At 40.0% G+C, this 22,360-nt stretch overlaps 1 protein-coding gene across 2 annotated transcripts in view; it reads left to right on the top strand.

Annotated features, from left to right (window-relative positions):
* Positions 1-11,250, top strand: part of RPRD2 (regulation of nuclear pre-mRNA domain containing 2) — a 54,277-nt gene extending 43,027 nt beyond the window's left edge. For both annotated transcript variants that reach the window (XM_063440411.1, XM_063440410.1), the window contains 3 exons: positions 2,685-3,014; positions 6,905-7,096; positions 8,015-11,250. In XM_063440411.1, the coding sequence (XP_063296481.1) occupies positions 2,685-3,014; positions 6,905-7,096; positions 8,015-10,515 (3,023 nt within the window). In that variant the 3' untranslated portion in view covers positions 10,516-11,250. The remainder of the gene's footprint in view (positions 1-2,684; positions 3,015-6,904; positions 7,097-8,014) is intronic.
* Positions 11,251-22,360: the final 11,110 nt, after the last annotated feature.

The following is a 22,360-nucleotide window of genomic DNA, read 5'->3' as shown; positions in this document are numbered from 1 at the left end:
AATGCTGCCTTTTACAGAAGAGACAACGTTTACATTGTTGCCTAGTGACACCGCTAGGTGCAATCACTCAGACTGCCACTAGAGGGCCTTCCTATTTCAGTGCTGCCACAGTGCGTAGCACTTGTGTTCAGCGTGTCCATGCTCTGCATTAGGCAAACTCAACATTTTTTATAGAATTTTAGGCTGCGATTGAATTAATCCTTAAAGGGACACTATTGTCATCAAAACAACTTTTACTTAAATAAGCCATTTTGTTGTTAAATAACTGTTTGTGTAGACCTTGGCACACACCCCTGCATGTGACTTACACAGTCCTTCTAAACATTTCCTGTATAGAGTTCTAATGTTTACACTTCCTTTTTGCAACTTCTGTTTAATTTAGAATGTCTTCTCTTCTGATCTAATAGCTTGCTAGACCTTGCAAGAGCCCGCTGTTCTATTTACAGAGCAGGTGATAAAACTTTTTAAAAGTAAGATCTGATTAAAAATGAAATCAATGTCAATCACAGCCAAGGGCCAGGGTTTGTGTGGCTAGGGCTGCATATACAGAAAATTAACTTAATTTCACTGCCATTTAGGCATTAAATCGTTTTAAGTTGTTTTGGTAACTATATAGTGTCCTTTTAATAAAATTTGCAGAGACCTTTGTTTACAATAAAGGTTCAATTTATCAGTTTGTGGACGTGGTAAAAAAAATCTGCTTCGCTGCCCAATCTTGGAGAATCCTGTGTAATGTTTCAAGTTATCCCAGTACTTACTGTACTTTAAACTCTCCCTCGAGAACATGGGTGTCCAACTTTTTGGTTTCCCTGGTCCTCATTAAGCGCAGAGGAATTGTCTTGGGTCACACATAAAATCTATAATATAATTTATATGATCAAATGTGAAAGCCCCTTTTATTAATTTTGTTTAGTAGAAAATTCCCTTAATTGTCATCATTATGTGGAATTGCCACATTTAAGGATACCAAATTAGGGAGTTATCTACCAAATACATACACATGTATATGCACACAATCACAAAGCTATACACACATAACCACAGAACACACAGACCTATACACAGTCACATACGCACATATAATCACAGACTTATACACAGTCACATACGCACATATAATCAGACCTATACACACACTTACATAGACACAGATAGACACGCAATCACATGCGCGCACACAATTCGATATACCCACATACAATCACAGACCTATCACATAATTACATATACACACACAGACGCATACAGTCAGACCTATAGGCACAATCACAAACCTATACACACATAACCACAGAACACACAGACCTATACACAGTCACATACGCACATATAATCACAGATCCTCACACAATCACTGACCTATACACACAATTACAAATTTATACACACACATAATCACAGATTTACGTAGACACACAGATAGGCACGCAATCACATGCGCGCACACACACAATTAGACCTATAACACAATTAGTCACACACATAATTACATACATAATTACATATACACACAGACGCATACAGTCAGACCTATAGGCACAATCACATACCTACGAACACATCAGACGCACACACATAATCAGAGATTTACACATACACACAGACCACCACCAAACACCCAATCACTGACAAATCATACACACAAATTACATTCATCACTGTACCATGTAGTGTATGTGTGTGCTTACTACAGACAACCTCACTCACTAGCAAGCACATCCACACAAAGTCAGTGACAAATTAGCTGAAGCTTACCTGGCACTGAAGACCGTGGGATCCATTTCTTGACCTCTTCCTGCTTGAGTGGGGGGCGGAGCTTGTATCTGGGGATGGGAATTATGTGCAGGAGGTGGGGCTTGCGTACGGGAGTGGAGCATGGACACGGAATTGCCGCGATTGGTGAAGGGAGCCTCACAGTGCTCCCTCCGGCCGCCAGCACCCTAAACGCGGCTGCAGCTACCCCTTTAACCCCTTAAGGATCAAACTTCTGGAATAAAAGGCAATCCTGACATGTCACACATGTCATGTGTCCTTAACCCCTTAAGGACACATGACATGTCATGATTCCCTTTTATTCCAGAAGTTTGGTCCTTAAGGGGTTAAAGGGGTTAATCCCCTCTGACTGACACAGGCTGTCACGGTCCAGGGGGAATTTGTTAAATGCCAATTTTTAGAGCTGTCTGTCTGGGTGGTCCAGTTCAGTCCCTCTCCACCCAGACTACAACCGGGCCGCACTGCTAGCGGTCCTGGGCCGCATGCGGCCCGCGTATTGGACACACCCTAATCTAGAATCAAGGATTTATTCACTACACTTAGAATTGCTGTAAAGATATAAAAATTGCACAATTTAGGATAAAACTTCTGAATTGGCGAATTTACTTTTACAAACCAGCTGTTGTCATAGGCTATATTAGCCTGAGTTTTGTAATTTGAATTCTTTAGTTCAGAGTTTCTGGAATAACACAGAGTGAACCTGTGGTATTGCCATGCTCATATCTAGTGACGTCTATCATGGTAGAATGTATCCAGTACCATTCTGTGTTAATGCCATGTGTTAACAGTGAGAGTAGCAGAAATCCATCCAATTATTTACGAAAATAACTGAATTCTAAAATAATTACATGTTTTATTCCAACTGCACATATGCCAGTATATGTAAATATTTGTTTTGTTTGTTTTTTAAGTTGAGGAAAGGCAGGAACCTGTTGCCCCGTCTACTCCATTGTCAAAAGCTGAAGAAAATGCTTCCCCAGATGTTTCAGTGACCATGACTGACCCAACAGCTCCAGTTCCAAACCCGGTCTCTGCTCCTGCATCTTTACCTGTGATATCGCCTGTTCCAGTTGGCACGCCTGCGCTTGTTTCCACACCTCTACCTGTAACTCCAGCAAAGACTGTAACCACACCTAGTACTGCCTCTGCAATCCCCCTCGCATTGCCCAGTTTGGCCAATGTAGACCTGGGGAAGATAAGCTCCATTTTAAGTAGCTTAACTTCTGTTATGAAAAATACAGGTGAGTTGTCATTGTTGGTTTGAAGTCTCCTCACTCTCTGGAAATTTGTTGGTGATGGCCCAAACCTGGTAAAATATCTTACAAAGATTGCTTCTTCCAAGGGAATCTTCGTCCCTTTCTCATCTATTAGTTTTCAGCATCAGCCCTGTTTGTATGTCTGGAAGATCTTTCACTCTTTTTGGTTTTCATATTCTGGAAATTTGAAGGTCATTTTTTTATTTTCTAAATTTTTCTTTTCCTGTTTTGCATTATGCATAAATCAAGAAATATCAACTTTCTTATGACCTGTTAGAAAATCTAGAAGACAAATAATAAATACTGGATGAGCTAGTAGCTCTTAAACTCCTACCTAGTGCATTTCTTTTTTTCTAAAACTTTTGAATTGTGTTTTTCTTTCTGATAGAGAATCATTGAGATTTCTCTTGTTTTCAAGTATGTCCTGGGCCCACAAACATTCCATTGTTACATTAAGATATAATATTAAAAAAATACACATTTAAATGTGCACAGAACAGGTCAAATCTTATCAGCCTTGGTTACAGGAGCATTCTGTATTGAGATGTTGACTGGGATCTCTTAAAGGATTTTAGTGTGGAGGTAGATTTAATTGTCTGTGAGGTTGTTCAGATAGAGTTCGAGCTCCACAGAAAAACTCTTAAATACAAGGCTGGAAAGATGGGGTTGTGTGTCTGGATTCCAGCGATAGCCAGTTTAGCTCTTTTAACATGTCACAATGGTGGGTCAATTACATTGTAGCACAACGCGGCAGAATGAATTGTACAACGTAGTACGTTTATGAAGGTGAGTTTGCGGTGTAAGTGCACACACTACATCTCTCAAGGGTCTGGCCGGGAAAGGGTGCTGGCGCAAGCAAACCAGCAAACACAAAATTAAAGGCAAAAACAAGTGTATTGTTGTTTACTTGGAACGCAACTGAATCAAATACAAGCACAGATAACCTTAATGCAAGAGCAGGGTCTCTGGATACAGGGAACTCTGGGAAGGCAGCTAGCTCAGATATACAGACTGTTACATGGGACAAAAGAGCCAGACCAACGACACTATCAATATTAATGAACTGGCAAATAAGGGGCAAGACTTGACTAAATATGGAGAATATAATTTCAAAGTAAGGCCAGCTGGGAACAGAGAGATCTGTCTAAGTGCAGCAGCTTGCATTGGCACCATAGGTAGTGGTACTGTGAGGTATTGCCCCACACTGAGAATAAACAGAATTGTGGCAACAACCCCATATTCGATGACTGGCATTAGCATTTGTTGTACTGTCTGTTTTCTTACCTCAGGGCTTGGGCATGATTTGTTTCTGTACAGGGCACCCAGTTTTGGATTTACTGTATTTTTCTGTGTATAAGACGACCCCTATTTTTGAATTTTAAGAAATCAACATTTTAAACATCAAATAGAACAACTTTGATATTTTAGAGGTGACTTCTGATTCTCATACCTTTCCTGTGCTATGGTACTCTGGGAAGTTAATGCATGCTGGGAGACTACAGCTCCCACAATGCAGCAGGTGGTGTGAGGGCATGCTGGGACATCACAGCAGTATTCCCTCTTCTCCCTGATCCCCATTTCCTCCTTCATAAATGTTAATCCGAAAGCAAGCCCTACCTGACATCCCTTAATATGGCTACTCCTTTTATGGTATGGTGTGTCTCTAGAGCTCCGTTGGTGGCAAGTGCTGATGTCTGCTACAGCTCCCATGCATGTCGTGACATCGTCCTCCTTGCCACCGCATTCAGAATTGTATCGGCAGGATGGAGACTGAAATGCGACAGTCGCCATCTTAACTAAGGCCGCTCGCAACAAGTGTGGGTTTTGTTTTTTAACCCCTACAGTGACATTTCGTGTATAAGACGACCCCCAATTTTAAGGTAAAGAAATTTCGAAAAAAGTCTTATACATGGAAAAATATGGTAGTTTTCATGAGTTTTTCACTTTGTAGGCTGAGAGATTGGGGTCTAGCAACATACCTACATATTTGAAAACAGACTACGGTCAGTGTGTTATTTGAATTTATTCTGATGCATAGGTGGGAGTTTTGTAATTTATGGAATTTAGATACTGTTACGAAGATCATTGTGACCGTTTTGTCTGTGTTTAGGAATTTTTTTTTGCTATCCATTTTTCTACATCTGTGAACTGGTCTTGGAGTACAGCCTCAAGTTGGGGTAGATTGGGTTTGCTAGCGTAGATTACTGTCGTCCGTGTACATGTGTGAAGTGGAGGCTTTCCAGATATTGGGCAAATCTGTAATAAATGATGTAAATAGTAGGGGCCAAGTGTGAAGCCTTGGGGGACACCACACACAACCTGGAGATGGAGGCAATATTTCCGGAATGGTCACATATTGTGATCAATCTGATACATGCAATTGAAACCAGGTTAGCGGACGATCACCAGTACCGGAGGTGTGTTTTTTTTTTTTTGTTTTTTTATATTATATAACCTTTTTGTAATAGAATGCCATGGTCTACTGTGTCAAAGGCCTTGGCAAAATCAAGGGAAAAAAGCTCCAGTTAGGTCTCCTTGTTCCATGCCAGTTTGGATGTCATTGCAAACTTTTAAGAGGGCAGTTGAAGTTGAGTGATTTGGACGAAAGCCTGATTGATCAGTGGTCAGTGTGATTGTTAGTAACATTCACATAGCTGCGTATGAACGCATTTTTCCAAGGTTTTTGACACAATGCAGGGAGCAATGATATGTTGTTTTTTTAAAAAAAAAAAAAAGATACCAAAGTAATGTCACCACTTATATGGATAGTTACTACTCGTGCAGTTTTCAAACGTTTTGGTATGCATCCAGACACCAGGGATTAAAGGAACACTATAGTCACCTAAATTACTTTAGCTGAATAAAGCAGTTTTAGTGTATAGATCATTCCCCTCCAATTTCACTGCCCAATTCACAGTCATTTAGGAGTTAAATCACTTTGTTTCTGTTTATGCAGCCCTAGCCACACCTCCCCTGGCTATGATTGACAGAGCCTGCATGAAAAAAAAATGGTTTCACTTTCAAACAGATGTAATTTACCTTAAATAATTGTATCTCAATCTCTAAATTGAACTTTAATCACATACAGGAGGCTCTTGCAGTGTCAGCTATTAACATAGCAGGGGATAAGAAAATCTTAATTAAACAGAAATTGCAATAAAGAAAGCCTAAATAGGGCTCTCTATACAGGAAGTGTTTATGGAAGACTGTGCAAGTCACATGCAGGGAGGTGTGACTAGGGTTCATAAACAAAGGGATTTAACTCCTAAATGGCAGAGGATTGAGCAGTGAGGCTGCAGGAGCATGTTCTATACACCAAAACTGCTTCATTAAACTAAAGTTGTTCAGGTGACTATAGTGTCCCTTTAATAAACAGGTTTAGCAATTGTTGGCGCACTGAGCTTCAGAAACATTGCTGGGATTTGATCAGGTCAATACTGTTTTTTAATTTTTAGATTAAGATGTTTATTAATGACCCCAACTGGCACACTTCTAAAATGGAATTTCTGTTTGTTTTTTTTGTTTGTTTTTCAAATTTAGCGGGGCCTGATGTAGATTTGTAGTTTCGGAATATGTGTTTGTTAGCTTAGCAATCAGGGTGGTGGCACACCAGACAAAATAATTATTAAAACTTCTTTGGGTCTGCCCACTGGATTGAACCGGAGTGCCTGGACCATCATTACTTTTTTGCAAAATAATTATTAAAGGCATTTGCTACATCTAGGTGGTGTTGCGGGGTTTGATTTTTCCATTTTGACAGTGGAGCGTTGGGATTGTATTGTGGGGGTTTGTATGTTGCTTGTGATTTTATATATACTTGCACGTGTTTTTAGTTTGTGTTTGTTATAGTGTTCTAAAATCTCTTCCTCTTTTAGGAGTTAGCCCAGCAGGCAAGCCGTCTCCTGGGACACCGACTACGCCAACCACTAACTTGAGTGGAGGTCTGAAGACGCCTGTGCAGAGTCAGCCTAATCCATTTGCAAACATCCTTTCCAAAGAGATTACACCTGAAAGCATTCTTTCTGTGTTGTCTAAATCTCAAACTCCCTCCACATCATCATTGCAAGGTAACCATGTTTTACTTAATTTTTTATGTTGTTGCAGCATCCGTGTTCTTTTATATGTTGTAGAAATAGTTTCAATGTAAATGCTGCGACACCAGCCTTTTTGCATTTAGTAACTGAGGTCTTCGCACAACAGCTGGATAAAACCTCAGTTAAAGGAGCACTATAGTGGCAGGAAAACAAACTCGTTTCCCTGGCACTATGTAGTCCTTAGGTCCCCACTTCCCGCTGGGCTGAAGGGGTTAAAACGTACCTTTCTCGAACGCCGGGCTTCCTTGGCACTAGGGAACTCTCCTCCTCATGCCGATGTCCGCGCCGAATGTGCATGTGCGGCAAGAGCTGTCCGCGCACGCAAACCGCCCATAGAAAAGCATTACTCAATGCTTTCCTATGGACATCGGCGTCTTCCCACTGTGATTTTCACAGTGAGAATCGCGGAAGCGGCCACTAGAGGCTGCTTTAACCCTCAGTGAAACATAGCTGTAACTATGTAAGACTGTCCGTTCCTAAAGTTCCAAGCTATAACATTCTGCTTTCTAGGTGGTCATTGCTCTCTCTATGAAAGCTCTGCTCTTACATTGTATCTTGAAATGCTTTAGTCAGTAGAGGTCCGGTCCGTCAAATTGTCCACATACTTGGGGTTTCACACGGTGAGTATCAAATATTAAAAAAGTGGACCTAAAAATATGATTGACTTGGTTAATTTTTCAATTTTTACCTGCAATGTGACCTAAATGTTTAAATTCTCATCAGTTCACTTTCTACCATGATTTTAGAGAAGTTGCTGCAAAAAAGTATAAATTGTTGGTCCCCTTTAAATGAGGAATTTTAATACACCGCATATAAATATGTTGAGTATAACTGCTTGTAAGAATGATGCAAGATTTCTTATGGTTTAATCTTTTACCAATTCTCTTATAGGCTTATCTTCTTTGATTCAAAGTGTTGCCATATCAAGTGGATCCATCACACACACCACAACAACAGCACCAAGCAATGCTACAGTCCCTTCTGTGAAAGACAGGAGTACTCCATCAGTTGTACCCCCTTCTGTTCCAAAAAACACTGGCTACTCTCCTTCCTCAAACTCCCCTTCTTTGCCCATCGCAAAGGCATCTGTTGGACATGGTTCAAGTGTAAAGCAGCCGGTTAATTCTCTGGTTTATTCATCTCAGCCCTCTGTGTCCACTGAAAGCACTGCATGCCCTCCATCCCAAACCTCCAAAACTAGTGATGAGAATGAGCCTTCAAGTTTGGAAATGAAGATTCATAATTTTTTGAAAGGAAATCCTGGTTTTAGTGGTTTAGATTTGAACATTCCTATTCTTAGTGGCTTAGGTTCCACCACCTTACCAGAGCCCCCTCCTGATTTTCACCGTGCTCCCCCAAACACTTCTCTGGAAAATGTTGATGGGACACCTGTTAGGGATGAAAGAAGTGGGACACCAACTCAGGATGAGATGATGGACAAGCCAGTTTCAAGCAGTGTAGACACTGTGTCCTTATTGTCTAAAATAATAAGCCCTGACTCTTCTACTCCTAGTAGTTCGAGATCTCCACTTTTAAGCAAGGAAAGCGAGTTTCAAAAGCTGGCTAGCTTGCCCGCTTATAGGTCTTTCAGTCTAGGTGGAAATTCTCCCAATGCCTATCGGCAGTCTTCAGATACATTAGAGAGCACTCAACCAATTGATTCCCCACTGGATAAGTTTTTTTCAGAATCTGCATTTAATGAGGATGAGGACTACCGTGACTTTGAATATTCTGGTCCCCCACCGGTGGCTGCTGGTGGTCTTGAAAAGATGCCTTCCAATCCCATTTTAAAATCCACTGGCCTTTTAGAGCCTACAGACTACAAACAAGGACCACCCAATTTTGGTCCACCACAAGACTTTGCTAGGCAGTCCTTCCCCCAGTCTATGCAGCCTCCTTTCAAGTCTGCTGAAAGTGCTGGGCGAGTGTCCCCATCCTCTGAGTTATACGGAAGCTACAATTTAAGAGGGGGTAATCTAGAAGCTGATCGATCACCATCACTGAAGAAAGAGGAGCCATTTTTCCCTCCAGACAGTCATAATAGTTTAACAGGGATGCATTCGGGTTTATCGACATCTCATTATTTAGATTCTCCTCATACTCTTCAAAATAGACCACCTAACTTTGCCTCTAAAAATAATCTTTCCTCCAGACCCCCAATGTCAAATATGGAACAACCAGGCTCTGCTGTATCAGCCTCTACTACAATGGAATTTAAGACCATGCTTAAAAATGCATCTCGCAGACCCTCTGACGAAAGTCCGTTCAGCCAATCAAGCTTAAATGAGGACATTCACATGTCTGGCCTCAGCCATTCTGGGTTGTCTTCTGACGAGAGACCACGTCAAGAGGAGCATTATCGAATAGAAACAAGAGTTTCATCCTCCTCTTTAGACCTTGGAGATAATGTGGAAGAAAAAGGAGCACCCATAGAAACCTTGGGATATCACAATGCTGGCAACATGAGGATTTCAGGAGAGCCTATTAAAATTGTAGAGTCTGTAAGAGTGGGAGTGAAAGGTAACAGAGCACATGGTATAGATGGTAATAGAGGGGGTTGGTTTGAGATGGGGAGTTCAGGTAGCTCATTTGATGATTGCCCCTCAAGTGCTGATGAACAGGCTTCATTAAGTGGTAGTGGAGGATTTAAACCACAATTTGAAGAGCATGTACCACGCTTTCCAGACACAGTTGGTGACTTCCGTGCAAAGAATATGCCACCTTTTGACCATCATGTGCCACCTCCATCCATGGTTCCTCCATTAGAGCGAGGGGGGCCTTTTCAAATTGAACATGCTGGCCCTCCTTCTGTACCACCTCCAGGCTTACCTGGTGATCATGGAAGTCTCTTTGGTAGAGACATTACTGTGACGGCACGCATGTCCTCTATGGAACCTCCCAATCCTTTGCCTCATGGTCCGCCTCAGCCACCGCCACCTATAGAACATGGAATGAATCAATTTCCTGGGCATCCTCTTCCAGAGCATGGTACCATACCATTTTCGCCACCTCCCCGTCTAGACATGCGTCACCCATTTTCACAGGACCATGGTACTCTTCACCAAGGAGCAATAAAAGAACATTATGGTATGCATACAGGTTCGACAAGAGATCACGGGCCACCTCGTGACCATAATGGCCCACCTCATGCTAGGATAAATGAAACAATGGCTCCTAATTCCAGGGACCACCATGGACCCCATAGCGGCCCTCCACGTCATCCTTTTACACAACATCATAGAGACGATATGAATCCAGGTGGGGTAAGACATCATAGGCCACAGTTTAGGCCTAGGGAACCCTATCACAGTTTAAAAAGACCACGACCACCGTTTGGACGGGGTCCTCAGTTTTTCTCTCCAAAACGACCTTTTTATCCCCCTAGGTACTGACCTAAAATTATAATCGCAAAAGAAGACATTAAAACTGTTTGTTTTCAAGTGGTGGCATTGGTTTTTGTACTTGTCTTTAATAGCCCATGCTAGGATGGTGACTTTTTCATTTAAACCAGTGACAAGCTGAAAAAAACAAAAACAAATAAGTTATTTAACTTTATAATTCAATGCCACAGGTTATAATGTAGCTGAAACAGGTCAGACCGATTTTATAGGGGAAAGGCTAAAGTAACATCCACCATTTAACTAACCAACCACATGACCGATTCGTATAAACTATTCAAACCCTCATTCGTTCAAAGTCTCATTAAGCATACATGGATACAAGTCGTCCCTGAGTCACCATACTAAAGTCAATGTGCGGAATCAGTCTGTTCCTGCCAGTGAAGATTACCAAGGCTTTCTCTGTGCTTTCTATATTACCGATAGGTGAGTTACAGAGGGAGTAACATTGAGCTCAATATCTTCAGGTTACATAATGGAGTCTGTTTTGCTTTTTTTTTTTTTCAATAAATGTTTATTTCTCAGCCTGTTAACACACCGTGCCCACGTTTTGTTTCTCTACAAACCTTGCCGCCAGCAGGAATCCTGCTCAAATTACAGCTTGCAAGCTTCACCTCTGCACCGGGCCTCTCAGAACTTAAAGTCGACTGAGATATATAATGCAGCCTGTGGTCTTCGGAGCGCGAGACGGATAGTGAACACTTGGTGGCATTAAATACTTCCAAGTTCCTCCTGTCGTAGTGTGTGTTATTAGCTTTATAAAAATGAATGAAGTGTTCTGTCATCAAATGACCAACCTAGTTTAAAGAGTTTAAGTAAATCACCACCTAGATGTTCCCTTGCTAATCACCTCACATCTCCTAATATTCATTCAGTTTTAACTTGTGTCATAAAGATTAATGTTATTCTGTGCTCTGCATTATATGCCTATTACTCATCCCACTCCCCTTTTCTTTTTAACTTTATTTTGTAATCTCTTGTGCAGAATAGAGATTTGTTCATGTTTTTTTTTTTTTACATTGAGTGGAAATTGAACTTAAAAATAACAATCCATCTGATAGTCTCGATCCCACCCCTCCCTGCTTGTTTCCACCTAACGGCCTGTGTTCGCACTTCAAACCTTGGATTTTAGGGGGAGGAATTCTGGATCTTTGATGTCCTTTGCAATGTTCTGTATGTACATAATGAAGTAATTGTGTAGTTTTATGTATAATATACAGTAGGGCTTTCATGAAGAGCAGAGTAGCTGGTCAAATGTTGACTTGCCCTTGGCACCTGCTGGATGGAAAAATAAATGAGTTCAGCACATCTTGCACAAAGCTTATTATTTCACATCCTCCATTATTTTATACCTTGCAGCGTAGCACCAATTATCTGGGCACCCAGGGCTTATACATTCGTCAGCAGCACTTCCTGTCTAACCAATCTCTCTATTGCCATTCTACTAGCGATTTACCTATTTAACACGGCATCAGAGTAAGATGACCAAATGTGTGCACGTTTCTCCCCCAACCCCCAAAAAGTGAAAATAAAGCCAGTTTATGTTCTGTAGCAACTTTTGTACACACTAATTCTGCTTATTGCAGAAACGTACTGCTTTCTGGGGGTAAGGGGCTGCTTGCGCTGTTAATAACCTCAAAGCTGTGACCTTGTGTACAAAGCTACTACTTGCCCATGTTGTTTTAGGATAGACTTTTGTGTTGGTTATATTGTACCCAGAAATTGAATACCTCATTAACTCTGCATTCATTGAAACATATTTGAATAAAAACACAGGACTAATGGTCAAATAGCCAATTCAATATTTAAAACTGGCTGGAGACTTTAACAGCAAAAAATTCAAAAGAGAAACCATTTTGTTTGCTAGACAACTCTGCAAGTTATTAAACCCAGAGACTTCCTTTAATGTCCCATGTTAGCCCATGTTCTAAAGTTGGAACAAAGTCTGTTTAATCGTTTGAGAGTCGAGCAAACATGCTTTGTGTTATTTTCTGGGTTCCTTCTGTTTTGTACTTTTGACTGAATCTGCTGTATTCAGTTTTTGGAGACGTAACAGAATATTTACTGTCCATTTTAAGGGCTGGAGTCTGGACAAATTTATGAAGCCATCTGTGAGGTGAATTGTAACAGTTTAATCGCTTTCACACTAATGACTAGTAGACTGAAAAATTAATTGTACAAAAGAGGTATAGACCTCACAGGTATAACATGTTAGTACCCGGCTGAGCTGTACTACAGATGTAGGGGTATTGCTGAAGGGTGACTAACATGCATGTTAGAATAATTCCTGCTGTGATTAGTTGGTTTTTTTAAATGATGCTCTGTCCTGACCTGCAGCTGCACTTTATACGCTGGCTGTTTTGGTCTATACATTGTGTTTGTAAAAGGAAGAATCTAGGTATCTTACAGGGTTACACAGGCTGAAAAGAGACCTGTGTCCATCAAGTTCAGCCTGTCTCACATCTGTTTTTTTTATGTTGATCCAAAATAAGGCAAAAAAAATAAATAAATACCCAGATTGAAGTGCTTTCCAATTGTGCAACAAGGATTCCTTCTTGAAGCCAGAATTGCAGTCAGATTTATCACTGTATCAAGAAGCTATTACTCTACACGAAATGTATAAATTGTAAACCAAAATAGCTGAATATGTGCTAGTTAGACATTTCCATTTCGTTATTTTGGGTTAGAGCTTGAGGGTCACTTTTAATTCCTGACCGTTTACACTTAACTGAATAACCCAGTTTATGCATATCTGCAGTTTCCCTCCTCATGGCCCTTTAACCCCTTAAGGACACGTGACCTGTCATGATTCCCTTTTATTCCAGAAGTTTGGTCCTTAAGGGGTTAAAAACATGGCCGCCTGCGATTGTGAGCAGCTGCATATGTAGCCACATGACACTTAAGGATTCTGACAGCCTTCTTAAAGGAAAAACATGTATGTAAACATTCAGATCTCTAGCATAGCTGATTTGCTAGATTAGATTACCTTCTTGAAGTGATTTATCAGCCATGGGTTTTGTATACAACTTTAGCTTAATTAAGCAATGCTTGTGTATAGATCATGCCTCAATTCACTGACATTTAGGAGTTAAATAACTTTGTTTCTGTTGATGCGGCCCTAGCCACACCTTCCCTGGCTGTGACTGACACAGCTTTCACTTTCAATCACATGTTACTTGCCTTAAAGTGATGCTGCAGTGTTCCTGGCACTACTGATCCCTCTGCGTTCCCCCCTTGCTGGGTAAATAAAAGGTTCACAACCCTTTACTTACCTTATCCCAGCGCCGATATCCCTCGGTGCTGGGTCAAAGTTCTGCTTCGAGAGAGAGCAGCTAGAGGTGGGATTGGCTCTGTAATCAAAACACTGCTGTCTCTCCAAAACAGCAGTGTGTTGACCAACAGGGTTAAGGGTGGAGGGGCAAGGCTCCTAGACCACTCCAATGAGCTGAAGTGGTCTAGGTGCCTGGAGTATACCTTTAAAAGATTTTATCCTGCTCTGTAAATTAAATGTTTAACAGACAGGAGCTCTTGCAGGCTTTAGCAAGCTACTAACAGAGCAGGAGATATGAAATTCTAAATTAAACAATTTGCAGTACAGGAAGGATAAACATTGGATGACTTTACAGGAAGTGTTTAAAAAGGCTATGTAAGTTACATATAAGGAGGTGTGGCTAGGGTAAACAAAGTGATTTAACTCCTAAATGGCAGAGACTTGAGACTGTAGGGGCGTGAGCTACACTCTAAAACAGCTTCATTAAGCTAAAGTTGTTTTGATGACTATAGTGTCCCTTTAAACCAATCACAGGATTGCAGGCAGCTAGGGGGCACAGTTTTACACTCCTGGTTCTACCATGACACCAGTACTATCTCATATTCAAGGTAAATTATTCTAAGTGTTCCAACCTGTGTATCAAGTACTGCGTATGGATTGATATGAACTGCCAGTACACACTGCATTGAAATCACTGTACATTGTCACTAGACAATAGGATACAATTTTTATTCACCCCTTTTATATCTTCCTCATTACACAAATGTCTATAGGATTAAAGGGACACTCCAGCAAGAATGCAGAAAACTTTGATTAGTATTCATTTGTTTCTTGTCATGATGCCTGTTGCATGGTTTGTAAAACCATTTGGCACTTTACCTCCAGCAGGAAGGCACCCACTTCTAAAAGGAAGTGGCAAGTGGGCATCTGTTTGGATGGTTTAAAGGAAATCTACATCTGTCAACAAGTCTTATAGGGGACTAGTATTGGCTTAGAATTCTGCCATTTCTTGGACAACGGCTGTGTAAGTGTGCATCATTTCAGCAAAAAGACCTTCAGAGATTAAAAACGTATTGCTTAGAGACACTCCAGGCTCTAAAGCACTTTAGCTTGTTGAAAAGCTTTGTGTGAAGTGTGTCCACCTCTTAATTTTGCAAAAAAAAAAGTGTGCAGATTTCAATCGAAATTGACACGATTATAAATTAGCCTTTTTACCTACTAAAACAGGTTTTTGTTTTATTTTGTATTTGGGCAGTGGAGTGTCCCTTTAAAGGAATTGTATTGTGTAAGGAATAGAAAGTTGTATTCCTTACATTACAGTTCCCTCTGGCACACCACCATCTCCATTGTCACCTGATTTGGGGGGAATCTCCCCATAGGATAGCATTGCTTCTGTGCTTTTCTATAGGGATTTAATTAATGCTGGATGTCCTCATGCAAAGCACAAGGATGCTCATAAGTCTCCTAACCACCAAAAAGTGCCTTTAGTGGCTGTCTGATCAAAAACTGCAATGATTTACATTGCAGGACTAAGTGGGACTGAGACCCTGTACCCAGACCACTTCAATGAGACAAAGTGATCGTGGTGCCTTTACTGTCTCTTTAAAAGCCGAATCTGATCCCCATTTTAATACATACAATAAAAACATTAACCTTTTGAAAGTTCTGTATTTGCTGTGGGTTTTCTGGGATTTGTAGTTAATTGGTTGCATTTTCCTGAAGGCTGTACTGGATGGAGCCAATCTAGACACACCTGGCTTAATACATAACCTAAAAAGATGAATGAACTTTTTCATTTAATGTAGGAGCTGCAGAATAGCTTCTATTACATGCAGTTAATTTTTCCACTTTTTACTTTTATACAAACACTGGGACTGTAGAGGGATAAGGAAAAGCACTAAGAGTGCAGTATACACTAAAACGTCAGTACTGCAGATTTGGCAGGAGAGAAAGGAGAATTGAAGACTCGGCATACTCCCTTGCTAGAAGCAAGGTCAAAGTGTTCTAAGGCGCAATTGTTTATGAAGCTGTAGAGCGGTCTGGTGAATAGTAATATCTTGGACTGTTTGTAGTCAAGCATAATGTTTAAACTTCATAATAGACAGAACTCTGAAACATCCGTACTAGTTAAATTGAAACGTATGCGTCAAATTATAAAATTAAACATAAGACAAAACATCAATAGATCTACATATTGCTAAAATGCATACAGTTTGAAAGGCTGAATTATCAATCCAGGATAGAACCTGGCTCGGATGGTCTATCGCCCCTTCATGGCAGCTCTCCTGTTGGATCACAGTTTGTTCAGGTTGTTGGGCACTCTTTGATTATGTGAATCATGCTTGCTGGGCCATGGGCTGTAGGCTGAACAAATCATGGACTGCTTCCAAGGCAAGCCGTTTCAATACTGGACAGTTTGACCTAGCTGCAGTGATTTGAGGAGAGCTGTCATAAATGATTTACAGGAAATAAAAATTTTTAAATGCCCTGTCTAGTGCCCACTTTATTTTGAAGGAGAACCGGGGACACCCTATGTCTGTTTTTTTTTTTTTAACTAAAACCTTGATGGTCACCTCCTGCAGCAGTATTTAATTCTAAATACTATTACTGAGTAATGAGAAATTACGGTTTTAGATCTGCTCAGATGAGCAAAAGGCTATTTGAGAAAATACTATTTGAAGAAAGATATATATTTTTTTTTTTCATAAATGTAAGCTCCTGAACAATCGGCGGTTTCTGGATTGCGCAAACACTTCACTTGTTTCTTACAGTAGTAAGGTCCGTTTCCAGCTACCCAGGGAGTCCTAAAGAGGCCTTGCTTTTAGCCAATTAATGTCCATGGTTTGTTACTGCTGGTGTAACAAGCTGTGGTCTGCCCTCCTACAAGAAAGGCAGAATATTGGTGATAAAACAAAAATGTAAATTATATGCATACATAGACCTAAACATATACTTTCTAGATATATGTGGACTACACAGTGTCTACCATAAACCCAGATGTACATTGTAGACATCAGTAATGGAAACATTGAGTTGTGCTTAATTCATGCTAGAACCAGGTCCATTCTACTGAAAAGACTTGCACTATAGCACTGTGGTCTTGCTATGGGAGTTCCGTGAGAGTCTGTTTGACTCAGCCTGGCTTCCAGCCTGCTTTCAATTCATTCCAAAGATTTATTTTAAAGTGATGCACCGTGCACAAAAAGCATCACAACTTGCAGAGGAGCATCTCCCCTTAATTGTAGTATATGAAAGTGCTGGTTTCTGTTTTAAATCATCATTTTTATAAATACTGTCAAACTCCTCCCTGGTTACAGGGAGATATTCTTCCTTGTCTGTTGGCTCCAAGAAGCTATTGGACGTGGCAGCCTTGTTCTGGTAGAGCTCACCTTTCTCCCCCCTGCACAATCATGTCTTTCAACGAGAAGCCTCTGATTGGAGTAGTCTCCTGGGCCTGTGTTAGGTGGGGGAAATGGGAGGGCTTGCAAAGGCTGCAGACTTAATTTTTGGTGTGTGTGTGTGTTTTAAGGCCAAAGGCCTGTATTTGTAGGAAGTGTTAGCGTTTCCTATATAAACCCACTCCTCAATCTTACCTGTGCCACACTTTTCAGGTCATCCCACCCACCTCACCCTTCTCTTTTCTATTCATTTCCTTGGGGGGCAGGGAGCTCTTTCATTTACAGGCCTATTAGTACGTCTGTTTCGGCACACCACTGGCGACTTGTTCGATCATAAATGTTATAACGAGAGAGAGAGCGTGCTGTTTTAGATATAGCCTCACTAAACAAATGCATGTTTTAGGGTTATAATTTACTATGTTGAAAAGAAATACAAAAAAAAAAAATCCTTATTGGAGTGTTCCTTTAACGGATCGATCTTAATATTCCAGGACATTGTCATGAAAACAGGAAAAAGCCTGATGTCCTTTCAAAGAGCCGAAGGCCTAGCAGAAAGCCTGTATCTACCAATTCAATCATTGCCCCTATGCAAGCAGACACCAACTTATTACATCCACCAAACACCGATATCTCTCAGAACGCCCCATTCTGAAGTGTGAACCATATCTCCAGTGAGAGTGCCATCGCTGCAGCAGAATCCGTAATCTTAATACCACTCCAGCAGACGACAGCCATCATGCATATCGATTATAGGCTACAGTGCTGTTTGTAAGCCACAACTTAAAACTTCAAGTTCTGTGCTACTCATAGCCAGGCCTTAAAACGTACTTGCCTCTGCAAGCCCGGAGAGTGCACGCACACTTTGTTTGCCCTGGATATAAAGTCACTTGTGAATGGCTGTTGGGCATGTTATACCCAAGTCTAAGCCGTGGCAATCCATTTTCGAAACTCCTTAACAGTAGAGAGAGCATTGCTTCCAGATGCCATTTGGAGTTCCGTGATAAATTTTCTCCAAGGCCAGAAATTCATGTCCATAAGGTCGATTCTAAGAGCTGGTGTGGCCTTTCTTGTGTGCTTCCACGTCACAACAGCAGCACTTTGTTGTTGGAAAAGCCTTATGTCTGAATCATTTTAATACACCAAGCTCTTTTGACTGTGCCATTCTACAACCAATGTTTCTATATGGACATTCTCACTGTGCCTTTAAACAAAAAATATATCTATTATCACGGAGTGATCAAATACTCTTGAAGATGCATCGTAGCATCTGTTAGTTAAAATTGGAAAATATCAGATCCTTTTCTTACAGTAAATAAAAATAGTTGGTGCCCATCCCTTGTGTTTTGATTCTTCACCTCCTGCAATAAATGTGAGGTCAGTCGTACGTCACAGCTTGTAATACCAGCAGTGCACTGAACAGTCATTTAAAGTACTCTTAGTTGGCAGGCAGACAGAATTATTTTAAGAAAAAAGTGAACTCTTTGTTAGCAGTATTGTATTAATTGTTAGAAGCGGGAAAGGTTTGAGTAAAATACAACTTTTAAACTATTTTCATCTCTAATCGATCTTCCTCTTCTGCATTTATCAATTACAGAAGAAGAAAAAACTCTTGGATGCGTGGAGCGGCCTATGTGTGTTTAAATGCTGACTCTATGGGGAAGGGGCAAGACAGATTTCTTGGAGATATAAACTTGCTCAATACAGTACATGGCCACTACACTTCATATAAAGAACATCTCTCTTTATATTTTTTACTTATGATCTTTACCCCACCACCCCCTGTTTCTTTTATGTAACAGAGGCCAACGGGCAGCACCTATTCTCACACCCACTTCACCCTGTATCTTCCTCTAATTAATTTGATGGGGTTCTGCCATCTTGTGTTTTTTTTGGGGGGGTGGGGGGGTTGTTTGCTCACCATTGATTGATTCTTAAAGGGACGACCTAAGCACAATAACCATTTCCATGACTTTTGGTGGAGCACAAGGTTGCAAAATATTGCTCAAGCCTGCATTCACTTACTGTATCACAGTGCAATCCTGCATTGCATGCAAGCTTTTCAATGAGGTCTGCGTTAGACAGATCAGACTAGAGGGACTGCACCCACAAGCATAAAGAGCCATAACTGCTGTAATGGACTGTTTCAAGATACAAGACCTTTTCAGCTTTAATCCATTCTGTAAATCCTAGCTAGTTATTATTACTCTATTGATTTCATGCAAGACTAAAGCTGATAGGGTTCTCTTGTCGTAGTCTAATAGCTTGTGTGTTTGTGAGTTTACAAGCTTGTAATGATTGCATAATACAAGCATTTTAAAAGCAAGCCACATTCATTTTTCAGTTACTAGTTAGGGCCCAAAATAAAAACACATGGCCTGTTCAGCTGTAACCCTTTTTAAAAAATTTTTTTTTTTTTTTTTTGTAAATCTACTAAAAACAGGTGAATTATATTTAAAAAGGAAAAAAAAATAAGGCTGTTAAAGTTCTATATTTTGTAATCTACATTTTGAAGTGATACATTTATTTCCCCCTTCCTCATTAATTTGTAACTGTTTACAAAAAGGTTTGTGCCTGGTTAACTTAAAGAAATTATTTAACCATTTTTATTGGGTTTATTCGAAGGCAGCTATTACTTCGTTTTACATGTGGTGCAAAAACAAGCACTTTAATTAGGCAGGAACAATAAACTTATATGACCGCCTTGTGTGTTAATCTGTATATAAAAAATGTGGTAAAATGAAAAACACTATTTTTAAAAATTGTTTTACTATGTACAAGTTTTAGATTAGGAAATAGGATCTAGATTTATTCCCACTAAAACAGAAAAGTAAATTCACTGGAGCTATATACAATACATTTGGAAAGTATCCGGTAACATATGTTGCAGCTTTATGCTACAATTGTTTACATTTTATAAATATATTTTTCTCCTCACATCAATCTGCACTCACAATCAGGCAAAGATTGGAATTATATTAAAAAGAAAATACTGAAATATCACACACATGAGTATTCAGACCATTAACTCAGTACTTAGTTGAAGCACCTTTGGCAGCAATTACAGCCGCAAGTCTTTTGGGGTATGACACAACAAGCTTTGCACCCTTGGATGTTGATAGTTTCTTTCACTCATAAGATCCTCTCAAGCTCTGTCAGGCTAGACTTCGCCTTTCGGTGGACAGACATTTTCAGGTGTCTTCAGAGATGCTCAGTTGGGTAAGTTCGAGGTGGCCACTCGAGGACATTTACAAAGTTGTCTCTAAGCGGCTCTTGTGCAGTCTTGGCTGTGAACTTAGGGTCATTGTCCTGTTGAATGATGATCCTTCAAGCCAGTCTGAGGACCTGACTTCTCTGGACCAGGTTTTCATTAAGGATATCTGATTATTGCTTTCAGCTTTACTTCAACTCTGACTAGTCTCCTAGTTCCTGTAGCTGAAAAACACTCCCAAAGCATACATGGATTCCTGGGATGGTCTTGCACTTGTGATGAGCGGTGCCTGGCTATCTCCAGACATGACGCTTTGAATTGAGGCCAAACTGTTCAATCCTCGTTTCACCAGATAATCTTGTTTTTCACAGTCGGCGTGTCCTTTTGGTGCTATTTTTATTTTTTTGCACATACGAAGCAGGCTTTCATGTGTCTTTCAGTGAGGAGAGGCTTCCGACCAGTCTGTCATAAACACAAGATTGGTGGAGTGATGGTTGTCCTTTAGCAAGTTTCCACCATGTCCACACATCGCTGGAGCTCATTCACCATGATCATTGGGTTCTTATTTATTTCTCTTACCAAGGTCCTTCTCCCCTTATGGGCCTGTTTGACTAGGTGGCCACCTCTAGCAAGAGTCCTGGTAGTAACAAACTTTAATGAATTATGGGGACCACTGCTCTTGGCAACCTTCAAAGCATCAGAATGTATTTGTAGCCTTCCCCGGCTCTGTTCCTCAATACAATCCTGTCTCTGAACTCATCAGGCAGTTCCTATGCTTTCATGGTTTCGTTTTTGATATGCAGTTACAGCTGGGAGACCTTTTTATAGACAGGTGTGTGCCTTTCCACACCATGAACGGTCAATTGTATTTGTTAAAGGTGGACTCCAAGAAAAGTGTAGAAACATCTCAAGGATGATGCAGAGAAATGGGTTGCATATCTGCAAAGTGTCTGAATACTTATATCAACGTGAAATTTCAGTTATTTCTTTTTTTAAATTTTGCAAAGTTTTCAAGAATCTTGTTTTTGCTATTATTATTAAGGGGTTATGGAGTGTAGGTTAATTTAAAAAAATTATAATTGTAGCATAAGGCTGCAATATAAAAAAGTGAACTAATTGGAGGGGTCTTGATACACTCTGAATGTCCTGTATATATGAGACATTGGCTGATATAACTTGAAGTGGAAATATAATCAGTTTTTGTAATTGTTGAAAAATGGTGGCACAGGATCCAACACTGAGCTATATTGATGTGAGGAAATTAATGTATCTTCTATTAAAACAACCACCCAAACAACCAAAAAAAAAATAAACTAAGAAGAGCCAAAGATCTATTTACAATAGGCTAAATTAAAGTGTGAACAAGCACATCTTAACAGTAAGACCTTAAGCCATGCCAGTGCAGTTGTACACGACAATAAAAGGAGAAATGGATATAAAAATAGAAAATGTTATAAATTAAACATTACCAAAGGATTCGCTGGCAGCGTATTTTATATAATCTTATATAATCGGTTAAAGCACGCCATTGAATGTCAGGTTTCCTAAAATAAATTAAGTAATCCCTTATAAGGTGAAATAGACACAAAAACACTAATAATAATCTGACAACTCTCGGTGTTTGTTACAAAACGAGAGCCCATTGCTGTACCCAAACATTTTGCTATAGCTCATTGATAATTTCATACAAAATTTTGATATACATAATTACTGTTAAGTTCAAAATGGTGATTAGAAGTTAAAATTTGAACACAAACAAAATTAAAATACAAGAACAAAAGTTTGTAAAGTATATAATAAAACACTGGACTTTGCACTTAATGACTCTTTTTTAATGTTCTGGCGTAACTAGTATAATAATCGGGAAAGAGCATATTCTGTGGATTTCTTATTGGACAAATCGCACTGCTTTTTAAATATTGTAAAAAAAGAAATACATATATATATATTTTTTTTTTTTTA

This window comes from Pelobates fuscus, chromosome 13 (assembly GCF_036172605.1).
Source record: "Pelobates fuscus isolate aPelFus1 chromosome 13, aPelFus1.pri, whole genome shotgun sequence".
Classification (NCBI taxonomy): Eukaryota; Metazoa; Chordata; class Amphibia; order Anura; family Pelobatidae; genus Pelobates; species Pelobates fuscus.
Note: the sequence above shows the minus strand (reverse complement) of the source record. Positions and strands in the feature narration are given on the sequence as shown.